Here is a 13,865-nt window from a genome sequence, read left to right on the forward strand (position 1 = left end):
GAAGCTTGTACAAATCGGTTTTATACAAATATAGCAGGTTTCCTTTTGTTGAACTTCAGAATTTTTTAAAACTATTTTTGTATGTAAAATATTTAGGAATTAAAGCTCCTTTAAGTAGGCTGTCTATTTAAGCAATGTAAACTATCAACATATGGTGCTGTCGAGCCGCCTTGACCTGTGCATTGTAGAATCCAAGTCATAATTACTGTTTAATATTAGTCTACAAACTGTAGAGCATGCTTGTTAAAAATGCTTTAAATGTTTGTGTTTTGCCTTTGCAGTTCTGAACCAATTCCAAGTATTCGTTAAAATGTTAAAATTGTTTTAGTGGTGTGGCATGATGTGCTGGTGTGAGCTCCCCGGTAATCTGATTAACTGCCCTGCTGCAGTGTTATTGCTGACTGACAAGGTCTGTTCCTATGGTGGGGACGCCCTGCTACTACCCAGTCCATGTTGCTGGTCTGATGGCTCTCAAAGGTGACTGGAATTGAGCACTGGTGCTGGGGCCTACTCTGAAAATTTGCTGTGTCCTGAGCAAATACTTAGTAGACATCTGGCGGTAGCAGTGATCGGCTGGTGATCAATTTCTCTGCCGGGCTAGAGTGTCTACGGCGAGTCTTGTGACAGAGTGCCTGAGAGCTGGAGGCGACCATGCCATCTGGTCCTCTCATGGACTGATGATCCTTTTGGTGATTTGTTTACTTGAGTGGCTTACTCCTGTCAGCCCTGGGTATCGTATGCATACCACTATGTTCTTAGGGTATTTATGCCTTGTTTTCTAAATTGTTCTTTTCTCTATTTACCTGCTGGGAAGTTCTCTCTAGATTGGGACGTAGTTATTTTGCCCATAAGGGGTGGACATCAAGGGTTATTGAGATGCATTTTCCCTTTATACTATATATTACTCTGGGGGTCAGTAGGAGTTAATAAATCACACTAGGTTAATTTTGACCATTTCTTTAGGACTTTTGGTCTCCCCTCGTCTCACTAGTACAGTTCTCCCTGTACATTGAGATAGCTGTTCAGGTCTGTCTTGAGGGGATGGGTTATTTTGTTTTATGTTTTGTTTTTTTTGTTTAATTAGGATCCAGGTGTATCTGGGGGGGGGGGGACGACACAATGAGAAGGTCAAGAGGTCTCTGGTCATTTGCCAGCTAAAGACGTATGAGGTGGATGTTATCTAGTTAGGCAGATATGTATTCCTGAGAGGCACATTTAATTCAACCCTGTTGATTCTTCTCTGGGTTTATATCCCACCCCCCAAATTAGCGATATTCTTAAAAAATGCAGTGACTTTATTTCCCTGTCTCATGAGACCCCATGTGCTCTGTTTTGGGGATTATAATACTGTCTTAAATGCAAATATGGATAGGTGGCGAGAGTCAGGGGGGCTCTCTGGGAAGACAAAATTTGGTTTAGTGGCCGTAATGGGTCTGGAGGATGTGTGCCGTTTGAGTCACCCGGGAGTGGTGCGGTTCTCCTGTTTCTCTACCTGTTGCCATGCTTTTTCAAGGATTGACTTAGGTCTGCTTTCTAGGAGGCTGGTGCCTGCTGTCACTGATGTTGCTTACCTGTCTCGGGTGATCTCTTACCACTCCCCTGTGGTGCTAACTATAGACTCAGATGCTCCCAGAGGCCAATTTTTCCCCCCAAAATTTAACCCTTTTGGGGGATGGCTCTGCTCTGAGATCCCTTTGGGAGGGGTATTTTGACACCAATAAGACTACCATGGAGCCTCCTATTTGGGATGCCTTGAAGGCTTTGTTGAGGGGTCCCTAATCTCCAGTATTAGCTCCTTCAAAAGCGAGTCCAGATTGAAGGAGGGCAGTTTGGATCGGGAGGCCTCGCAGCTGGAGGAGATCTTCTCGCTTGGCAGGTGATAGGCAGGCTTGGTTGGTGGCGCAGAGGGTGTGGTCAGACTATCTTCTGGACAAGTGTAGGCCTAAATTGTTAAACATGCACAATACTTTTGAGGCTGTCAAATGTGGCAGGTTTTTGGCGTATTTGGCTAGGTCTGAAAGGGCGGCGCATGATTGCAGGGGTTGCAGATTTACTGGGTTGCATGGGGGACTTCTGCTGCAGGGGTGCGCGATAGCGATGACCACCTTTTTCGACATGAGAATGACAATGTTAAACCCTTTGTAAAAAACATTATAGAGCTGACCGGTACTCGCATTGCCCACTTAATACTAGCCATGTAACGTTACATGGCTAGTATTAAGGGGGCAATGCGTTACATGAGTGCTGGCATGTTCTACAGTCAGGGTTGATTGCAGGGTTGCCGGAATTGCTTGGTGTCGCTTTTTCAGTAAGTCGGTATGTCCTACTTGTCTAAATTACAGCAATCTGCATGCTTTTGTTGCAGTTACTGATTTCTGAAAGGTGGTCATCGTACCAATGACTACCACCGGACTGCAGAGGTTGCGAAGGTGTTTTAGTTATTTCACAGATGCATATGCTTCCAAGGCTAATTATTCTGACTCTGACCTAGTGAGACATCTCAGAGCTGTCTCCTTGCCCAGGCTGAGTCCTGCCCATAACAATTGATGAGATTTACGATACTATCTCCTCCTTTCCTAATGGGCAGGCTTCGGACGTAACTGGGGTCCCTATTAAGCTGTACAAGAAACATCTGGGGGTTTTCGTCACCCATTTGCTGGATATATTTAAGAGACTGTATGACTCGGGCTCTGTGTCTCCGTCTATGTCTGATGCTCTTAGTTCTGAAACACAGGGAAAGGTCCCTTGTTGCCAGACACCTACCTGCCCATATCTCTAACTACGGGCATTCAAATTTTGGCCCTACGTCTGAATCTAGTTATCGGCGAGATTCTCCACCCTGTTCAAACTAGTTTTATGTTGGGTAAATCAACAACCAATAATTTGCATAGCCTTTTTTTTTTTTCTTTTTTTTATCCCCTGGAGTTGCGGCACCCGGCGGAAGCCGTGGCGGCAGGAGCGGACTGGCCATCTGGCAGTTCTGGCAAATGCCAGATGGGCCGGTTACTAGCTGGCCGACCCCACTGCTCAGCGCACACTGTCATGCCGAATTCCAGCATGACAGTCTGTGCACTGAGCAATGGGGCCGGCCCTACATTGATTGTCATCAGACAACATAAAGGCAGGAGAAACCAAAAATAGTGTCGCTGACCACAGTCACAAAAATGTGGACAAAGTGATCTGCAACCTGGAACATACATAGCAGCAGTGTATGATAACATCTGGTACATTGGGTATATCATTCAATGTAATGAGGAGGAACAAGATGTGCTGAAACACTTCATGAAACGAAACCAATCAACAAATGTGCTGTCCTGGCCTTCAAGAGATAAGTGTTTTGTTCCTTTTATTCACGTCCTCTGTGTAACGGAAGTGCCTACTATCCAAGGAAGTACTGGAAGGCAGAATACACTTTCTGCTGACACTTTAAGGAAATTACAGACCGTTACAACAAGTTCCAAACAAGGGAAAAATTAGATTTTTGACTCCACTTCAGTTAAGGACTTAAGTTATGTTAAAGGTTTTAAACGCAAAACATGAGGCAGATAAAGTAATTTGGTTTGGATTTTTGGATTCGGGAGGAAAAGTTACCTTAGGGGTCCAAATTTTGTGGTGATTCCTTAATAAACACCCGTGATACTTCAAATAAACTGGATAAAGAAGCTGCGATTAGTACATTTTTTAATAGTTGATTAAATATCTGAGTGTGTATGAGTGTGTGTGTGTGTGTGTATGAGTGTGTGTGTGTGTGTGTGTATGAGTGTGTGTGTGTGTGTGTGTATGTGTATATAGATCTGTATCTATATATCTCTGCTATACTCATAAGGAAGACAGAGACAACCAAAATAGTGTGGTATTGCTGGACCAGTACAGATAAATCTAGTATATACTTGGCCACCTCTAATTGTGCGTACCAAAAGCTAAGATTGTTTGCGCTTATCTCTCTATCTGTGAAGTGGCCACTGAGATACATATACACATTTATCCTCTGCACTCATGTCTATCTCAGTGTGTGTCACTTTCGGTAGGTGCATATCTCTAATACTGGGTATGATCCCCTTTTACCTCCACAACAGCCAGAATTTGCATGGATTCAACAAGGTGCTATCAACTGTTCTTACTCTGGTCTATGTTGAAATAACATCTCACAGTTACTGCTGATTTTTTGACTGCACATGTATGCTGTAAATCTCCCATTACACCACTTTCCAAAGGTGCTCTATTGGGTTCAGAGCTGGTGACAGTAGTCACCATTGGAGTACACTGAACTCATTGTCATGTTCGTAGTCGGCTTGAGATGACGTGTGCTTTGCGAATGGTGTGTTGTCCTGCTGGAAGTAGGTGTTAGAAAATGGGTAGAGTGTGCAGAATGGCTTCATGTTTGCAACAAATTCTGACCCTACCATCTGCATGATCAAGATTTGGCAGACCAGGCAACATTTTTCCAGTCTTCAATCTTTGGTAAACCTGCGCCCCCTGTAGCATTCATTTTCTGTTCTTGGCTGCCCTGAGTGGAAACCAGTGTGGTTGTCTCATGTTGTAGTTCATCCACTTCAAGGTTCAACATGCTGGGCATTCAGAGATGCTCTTTTGCATGCAACTGTGTAACACATGGTTATTTGAGTTACTGTCATGTTCCTGTCAGTTTGAACTAGTCTGGCTATTCTCCTCTGACCTCTCTCATTAACAAAGCATTTTCCCCTACAGAACTACTGCTTACTGGATGGCTTTTTGTTTTGCGAACCATTCCCTGTAAACTCTAGAGACTGGTGTGTGTGAGAGAAAATTCCAGTTGATCAGCATTTGTTGAGATACTTAAACCACCACATCTTGTACCAACAATCATTCCATGGTCAGAGACACTAAAATTAAATTTCTACCCCATTATGGTGTTTTGATCTGAACTACTATATCTCTTGACCATGTCTCCATGCTTTTATACATTGAGTTAGTGCCACATGAATGCTGATTAGATATTTGCATTAACAAGCAGGTGTATCTAATAAAGTGGCTACTTACTGTATATAGTATATGTGTGGCAAGTAAGTAACTTACCATGTGTGTCTAGCAATTGCAGGCTCCAGGGTGTGGCTGTGATGAGGCTTTGCAGATAGGCAAAACTGTGCACCTGTCCTAATCAACTATCTAGCGTAGGTGGTGTCAAACTCATGGGAGGGAAAGGCATGGTTTTGACATCTGTATTTCAGGATACAGTTGGGGAAGAGCTTGGGGTTTAAAAGGCTGGTCTTCCCTGTAGGCAGGGCAATTGATGCTGGAGAGCCTGGGCAATCTAATAGTTCTTTTGTAAAAGTAACGCCTTACAGTATGTTTGGAAAATTGTACTATTTATGTTTGAGTTGAAAATTGATAGTCTTTGAGCTAACAATTTCATCAGAGCTAAAGCTATATAACTTATTTATGAGCTATGAATAATATCCATGTTAACATCCTAACTTAGTAATTTTGATGATGGCTGCAAATTAAATGGGGTTTGAGGTATTTGCATTAGGAAAGTCAGTGCTTGTATGGAATATAACAGTCATATGTTTGTTTTTCTTTCAAGGCTTGTGATTGTCCACTTTATTGGAAAGCACCATTGTTCTATGCAGCTGGTGGAGACAGGACTGGATGTGTGTCTGTTCACAAGTTCGTGGCTATGTGGCGAAAGTAAGTGTGCCTGATTTCTCAAGTGCTTCTGAAGTTATTTGATTTGCTATTTGAAGAATTACCTGCAGCGTTTCTTGCATCTGCATTTAATTTACCACTAGTAGGTTTCAATGTAAAGTCCTCCTATATCCTCAATTATCCATGAACTAAACTCTAATCCACCTTATAAAATATGTAGATAAACAATGTATATTGAGAAGTGAAACAAGCCTTTCATTATGTGCTATAATACAATGACTTTTGAACACATCTAAGGGAAAGCAAGGGATTTGTCAGGATGAATATTAAGCATTTGTCACATTACTTTTTTCGTTGTTTTTTTTTGTCAGAGTATCTAATTTGACAGATCTCGCTATCAAATACATTGCTCTCCAGAATAAGACCCTTAAACAAATGTTGATAATTTCCTGAACTGGAGGTGGTCTCGTCTCCATTCCAGCCCCCATAAATACAATTCCATAAATTATATTGCATTGCATACTAATATGTATATGACTTTGTTTTCTGGTTGTTTTGGGGTTTACTTTTTTACAAGTACTTTTTAATGAAAGGTGATGTTTTTTTTTTAAAATAAAATATTGAATAGAAATGTTTTGAAAGTGTATACTTTATGAACATGGGTAGCCTCTCACTGGTAGTGCTTTGAATTTTTGCTATCTGCATGCCTTTCTGGGCAGATTTTTGCTGCTGCCTCACAACTCCCCTGTGACGATTTTTCTAGGAAATTTTGTCTAATGACTTAGATTAGGGATTCCAGCATTTATGTAGAAGAGTTGGAACTACTACATCACTAGAAATGTTGCAGAATGTTACTGGTTACATTCGTCCATAATGCCCAACAAATTGCAAACATTTCTGCTGTGCTAGTGGGTCATTTTTGTACTTATTGGTAGGCACACATCAAAGTAGACCTTGTTGCACACAAATTATAAAATTGATTATGCAATAAAAAATGACCTTGTGTAGTAGTTTCTCTGAAACACCTTCTCCCCTCCCCTTCCTACTCCAGCAGAGCACAGTGAAGCTTTTATTGGGTTACCAAGTTGCATGTTAAGGAAAACATATCCTGCTTGTTTTCATTTTATATAGGTCAAGTCCTCTTTTAAAATTTGTGAATTCATATAAAAATTCCAAATGCTGCAATAATGACCAAAATGTCCTATCAACTAATGACTTGCAACATTTTACATTTTCCAAGCAAGTTTTACTTAGACCTGTAGTCTGGTAAAAGCCTGCGATTTTGTGATATCAATATCAATAAAATTATTCAATATTAAGATTGTTTGAATCTTTTTTTTTTTGTTTGTTTTTTAACTTCAGTACTGCTTTCTCATCTTGCGGCATTGCTTGCATTTGCTGGTCCATTTCTTGGTTACTCCCTTTTGTGACTGAACCCAATGCAAAAGTGCTAATTGCTGCAGACTAACCAAAGATTTAGGATTCTCTGTAGCAATTTCATGTCACTAGGGAGATAATTTTCTCTCTGGACTCCCTGGCAGCCCTTACCAATGGATTCATTCCCTACTTGACTGAGGATAAACAGAAAACACCTGAGCCTATATAATAATAGGCCTTAGACATTTTCTACCCATAGCAGGGTAGCTCCCCGGGACTACTACCTTCCCTCCATTGATCAGGCATACCATCTGGCTTTTAAAGTCAAGGCTTCATGTGAGAGCCACATAGAGCATACTTCTGGATTTCGCACTGGAGTTAAAGGCGTCAAATTTGAATTGCAGCTGAATCATTAAGGATTGCTTATCGCATGGACCTGGAGCTTGCCCCAAAAAGCTAAAGCCCCATTAGTCATTGTGCTTCTGTGGGTTTGTGAGAGAGAATTAGATAATATGTATTTTATCATTCTTTAGTATCCTTATGCAGCCTTTGGGGAATTATAGGATTTTTGAAGCTTGCAATAAAGATTTACCTACTGACTATTTAGAGCCTCTATGTGAATTGTATACCTCAACTATGAAGTACAGCCCAGGGGGCAATTTAAAGAATTAATAGGTTGGATGAAAAAGTCTTTTATAGCGAATTTCTCTTCTGTGTTCACCAATATGTAAGAAAATTCAAGCCACATATGGCATTAGATATGGCTGACATCAGGGGAATCTATGGAAGAAGAAAATTGGTACTCCTACGGGGAAGAGGGTAAAATTAAGGAAGCACTCAGACCTTTTAAGTTGGATATAGTTATTACTGAAGTGGATTAATAATGTAATTTGAATTCAAGATATACCAACAACAGCAATATTACAGGATGATTTCAACAAAACTATAAGTCAACTGATACCATCACAGTTTATAGGTCTTTATATAGACATGGCAGAGGACATAGTGACTATTTAAGACCACTCCAGAGGAGAGCGTGGTCAAAATAGAGCGGATCATTTATTATATTCTACATCAACGAGATCCTTCAGTAAGAGTCGTCTTATGTTTATATCCACAATAGGATTTATACAATGGGCAAGATGGCACATGAGAACCTGCGATTACAATTACTTAAATGATGGAATAAATGACAAGTGTCTCTGGGTAAAGAAAGCAAGATAACAAAAGTAATCAGAGAGTCTCTAAAGTAGTGGATGGAACCCATGAGAGGAATCCAACAAACCCCATCTCAGAAACCAGAATGACTGACTACTTCTGACAGATTCAAGCACTAAGGTCTGGGAGACGCATTTGAACTGACAAATGGAACAAGGTACCTAGAATCAACGCAAAAGGGAGCTACATATAAATAATCTAGAAATGTAAGTGGTGTGGAACGCAATTGTTCACTTACAACTTGTCTTGCACCATCTGCATTTCAAGGTGTTCTCAGTCAATCAGACCGGATTAGCATTCATAATCGAACAGGGAGTTGCCAGAAGTACATTTATTATGAAAGAGTGAGCACCAGACATAACTTAAAGAGAAAGCAACATAAATTATCTCAAATCTTCATGTAGCCGGCAAAAAACAGTATAGTGGCAAATGATTTCAGCCACAATCAGTTTCACCCAGGAGAATTGGTTGTTTATTGTTTGGGGATTTTTTTTGTCTCTTTTTAACAAGGAGATGTTATGGCTATTGATAACAAAGTTTGACTTACCACAGATAGATTTAATGGTATCTGGTCAGAATGCCGAATCATTTTATTTTTCTTCCGCCACAACAATCCCAGAGTGGAGGGAACAGATGCTTTGACAGGACCCTAAAATTTTTGTTTGGGATACATTTTCCCTCCATTCCCTCTCATTTTAAGGACTCTAAGAAAGATCAAGAAGGAAGCAGTAGAGGTGATAGCAGTTCACCCCTACTGACCTCTGTGACCATGGTTTGCCATAGTCTGGTAAATACTTCTAGAGCCAATGTGGCCTGTACCATTTAAGACCGAATTTCCTGTACGAGTGTCCAGTGTTGCACCCGAGCATGAGTGCACTCTACTCAATAACCACCCCATTAAAGTAGCCATTGCTCAGGAGGAATGTCTACTCAAGTATTTTATGTTTTGATATAAGCTAGAAAACAAATTTCAATAATTTATTATATAATTGTATCTGCTGGTGCAAAGATCAATTAGTCCATTGGTGCTAAGTATTCCACAAGTATTGGATTTTCTACAGAAAGGTCTAAACAATGGTTTGGCACTTAAGACTCTGAAAGTTCAATTCTCGGCATTAAGCATCATTTTGGATACAAGATTAGTGGTGGAAAACTTGGTAATATGTTTTGAAGGTGCCTAAAATTGTAAAGGTACAAAGCAGTGGCAATTTCTTGAGGATATCTGTGTCATTCCAGCCCAAGTCAAATTTATAATGCTGCAGGATGGTCTACAATCCACACCTTTGTTAAACATCATACGCTGTATATGGCACCAGTAAAGCTCAGTTTGGGAGGATTATTCTTCAGACCCGAGATCAATATATACATTTTGAACGCAAGTCCGTTCTGTGTATTCAATGTGGGTGACACTAATTATTGGCCCACCTTATATTACTGATTTGGTTACATCCCATTGATTAGAGCTGCCAGGGATTCCAAAAAGGAAATGAAAAATTATATTGACCTGTTCATTTCGTTTCATCAAAGGACTTCATGGCATCCCTAATATTTCCACCCTTGTTGGGTTATATTTTGCAGACACCACTTGGTAAGTTACTCAGACACTTGGTAAGAGGAGGTGTCACATTAAATAAACTCAGGTGTTTTCTCTCCTGTCTTTATTCAGCTGGGTAGGGAATTTAACCCATTAGTCAAGGCTGCCATGGAGTCCTTCAAGGAAATTAAATTAACAGGTAAACATTTGTTGCTTTCCGTGAGAACGTAGTATAACCGTTAAGGGATATTTCAAAATGTGTTATATTGTTCATGATGTCCTTTCTGTTGTACATTCTAGGGTCATGCAGACCTGTCACGATGACTCTGCAAAGTTCATGCAGCTCTTAGCCAAGCCTGGTTGTAGTTATTTGGAACAGGAGGACTTCATTCCATTTTTACAAGTAAGCATCAATTCATGACTACAGAACATCTTGCAAGATTTTTTTTTTCAAAGTATTAATTACATGACTCCTTTAATTTTATTTATCCTTGCTGTGACTTTGCAAAGTTTATTTTAAAAACCCATTCATTTTAAAGAAACAAAACAGGAAATACTTGCGGAATTGCGGTAATTGAAAAATTATTAATCTTTATATAGCACCTAAATATTATGCAACTCTTTTAAAGATAATTTTGTTTTTGTGGGGTTTTTTTTCATTGACACCAGTGCCTTTCCCATAATCTATACTAGTCTGTTTTTGCACTGTGAGAGGAAGCGAACGCACCGAGATAACCTCTGTGCAAATGCTGGGTAAACATGCACATTTCACACAGCTACTGCATTGGTCTGAACAGAACAAAATGCTGTCAATACTTGCATGTTACACAAAATATCTGCTGAATGTGACTGAGCTTCAGCTCAGAAGACTGTGACTCCTGTTTTCTAATGTCAGGTATTTTCTCTTTTGTGTAGGATGTGGTGAACACTCATCCACATTTAACTTTTTTGCGAGAAGCCTCAGAATTTCATTCCCGCTACATCACCACAGTAAGTAGCAATTTTTTCTGTACTTTGTCACCAAAATGGTTTCCATTTATGTTCAATTATACTTGCTTTTGCAATTATTAATCATTATATGACAGCAGAGAAATTATTGTAGCTGTAAATCTGGCTTGAGCCTTGAAGTCTATAGCCCACTTAGCTATAGGGCAATGTGTGTCATATCCGGTTCCTCACAGGCATGGTCTAGTTTTTTACGAGTTAATTTAACAAGACTATTCATAGTTTGATGGGTACAGAACAGCGTTTATTTTGTAGAAGAGCTTTGTTCCAGAAATTCACCACCAGTGGACATTCCTGTCAGATATTTTAATTTTCCCCGCTCCCTTACAGCCATTTAAACACAAAGGGGAGGGTGAACATGATTTGCAATTTCCTTCTGGTGAGGACCTTATGATGTTTCTTTGACGCATCCTGAAACTTGTGTGAGCCAAAAATATTCTATCCCAAGATTGAGGATAGGGAGGCAGCCCAACGTCTTTCTACTATACCTTCATAATTGAAGTTGGGCTATCATAGCTTACGTTAGTAACTGAGAATATAACAGAAATCTGAGTTTTGCCTCTCAAGCAAGACTTGCAAAGGGTTGGAGCTCATATGTTGTGTAGTAGGGAGTGAGGGACAAATTTATATGGTTAATGATGAAATGTATCCATTGTAAATATCTGTAGTATTCAGTTTGTGGACATTTCTGTTAAATTGTAAAAGCTGAAACTATCGAACTCTGGAGCAAAGTTATAAACATGAAGATACCCTTGTTTCCTCCAGCATCCAATGTTCCTTGTGAGCTTTAAAGAATGGCTGCAAAAAAAACTATACTGATTTGTGATATAAATTTAAACACAAAGCTGTCTCAAAGCTTGAGAATGTAAAACTGTTACTCTAAGCTTCATTGAGCTACACTTGCAACTATATGACCCCTGAAGAGCCGTTCAGGGTTAACAGATAAGCTTTCAAATTAAAACCCAAGTAAGCGATGTGTTGGCGTTCCACAACACGTTGTGCTATTTAAGCCAAATAGCCATCAGTCCATTATCCATTTGTTCTTTATATAAAATAAAGTGATTGCTTTGCACATTATTATTTTGACCTTTTTTATAAAGCATAAAGTTTAATGCGCAATGTAAGGCAGTTGTAGGATTTGGTGTATTTAAATTGCAATACACACACTCAAATCAGCTCTATCTGATCACTGTTGGTTGATTCATTTAACGATTGGTAAAGTGTATGGCTAGTTTAAGGCGAAGGTTGTATTGGATATGAAAGTGGACTTTGCTAGTTACATTTAGAAGTCAGATTAGTGTAGGGCTCCAAATCTTTCTTTCCTTGTACAATTTAATGTACTTTATTTATTATTATTACCATTTATTTAAATAGCGCCACTAATTGCGCAGAGCTGTACAGAGCACTCACTCACATCAGTCCCTGCCCCATTAGAGCTTACAGTCTAAATTCCCTAACATACACACACACACACACGGACAGACAGACTAGGGTCAATTTGTTAGCAGCCAATTAACCTACCAGTATGTTTTTGGAGTGTGGGAGGAAACTGGAGCACAAGGAGGAAACCCACGCAAACACGGGGAGAGCATACAAACTCCTCACAGATGGTCGGGAATTGAACTCATGACCCCAGTGCTGTAAGGCAGACGTGCTAACCATTTAGCCACTGTGCTGCCCAATGTACTTGTATATTTTCAAATGTCAGCCTCCATCCAGTGCATGAACTGGCTGCTATTTTGTTTTGAAAACTATGTGGGAGTACTATGGGTTTTTTATTTTTAATATAAATCATTAGTTTTGCTCTTTAAAGAACAAATGTAAAGTTGATATAAAAAACAAATATTTTTTATAGGTCTCCCAATACTCTCTTGATTTATTGATGATTAAACATAGTTTCTGCGGTTGAAAAGACACAAGTTCATTAAACACAATTGTACCCTACCCCACACCAGCTACCAGTCTGTTTTCTTATGTCCTTCTCCAGTAAAGACAGTAATAGAATAATTTCTATATCTCTCAGAGCTCCCAGACAGTGTTCTAGAACAATGCGTTATTACTGCGACCATTGAAATCCCAGCCACAAGTTAGATGTTTTTAGCAAATGTTGGAGTGTGGCTCTGGCTAGTCATTTTATGTGTAATAGTTCCCAGCAGATGCGCTTTAGAGCAGTGTTTCTCAAACCTAGTCCTCGGGACCCTTAACAGAGCAGGTTTTCCAGGTGACAAGAGTAATCATTATGCCACCTGTGGATCTATTACAATGTTGTCAGTCAGTAATGAATACACCTGTGCTAAAGCAAAGACATATGGAAAACATACACTGAGGACCAGGTTTAAGAAACACTGCTTAGAGGATGCTATAATAGACTCTCTGGTTGCTCTTAATGACATACTTCAGGGTCAAGAATTGTATTGCTTGTTGTTTTTTTCCTGGTAATAGTCAGACATACACTGACGTAGTGGTCCGTTTTCTCTTTATACCAGAGGTATATTGTGCATTCTCCTATCTGCATATATAATTTGCTAGCTCTCATTATTTGTTTAGACTGTAATTTAAGCCAGAAATGTTAATCACATTGAGCTCTGCATGTTAGACAAACGAGTGTGTCAGGAGTGAAATCATCTTTCCAAGCCATTTCTTATTTTGGAACAAAACAAAAAAATGAGGATTCTTTGCTTCTATCTTTAAAACCCTAAACCAATAATTACTTGTAAGCAACCATTCAGCATAATTCCACTTTGTTTCAAGTTTATAATTTTGACTTTGTAGCCAGTGACACACTGTGCAATATGGTTTATCAGTCCCATAACTTCATGTGGTTGTCCAGTGGTAGTAACTAGCTAACCCAGTACAACACACAATCTTGATCTGTCAGTACAAATCTGTACATTTGTGGCAAGCTTAACACACAATACTGCTGTGACTAAATGCCTTGCATTTCTACTTTCTTCGTTAATATTTCCATGTGACCTCTTTAAAGTTTCTATGTGCGGTATAGAGCTACCCATTCCAAATAGAACAAGAATATCCCATGTATGAAAGATGGTTTAGGATAGCCTCCATTCCTTATGTTATTAAATGCCAATATATAGAGAATTTGGCT

General features: G+C 39.5%; 1 protein-coding gene across 3 annotated transcripts in view; it reads left to right on the forward strand.

Annotated features, from left to right (window-relative positions):
• Nucleotides 1-13,865, forward strand: part of LOC142141514 (serine/threonine-protein phosphatase 2A regulatory subunit B'' subunit beta-like) — an 86,755-nt gene that overhangs the window by 57,195 nt on the left and 15,695 nt on the right. For all 3 annotated transcript variants that reach the window (XM_075200062.1, XM_075200061.1, XM_075200063.1), the window contains 3 exons: nt 5,564-5,667; nt 10,055-10,157; nt 10,670-10,744. In XM_075200062.1, coding sequence (XP_075056163.1) covers nt 5,564-5,667; nt 10,055-10,157; nt 10,670-10,744 — 282 coding nt within the window. The remainder of the gene's footprint in view (nt 1-5,563; nt 5,668-10,054; nt 10,158-10,669; nt 10,745-13,865) is intronic.

The sequence above is a fragment of the Mixophyes fleayi genome, chromosome 2, assembly GCF_038048845.1.
Source record: "Mixophyes fleayi isolate aMixFle1 chromosome 2, aMixFle1.hap1, whole genome shotgun sequence".
NCBI classification, from domain to species: domain Eukaryota; kingdom Metazoa; phylum Chordata; class Amphibia; order Anura; family Limnodynastidae; genus Mixophyes; species Mixophyes fleayi.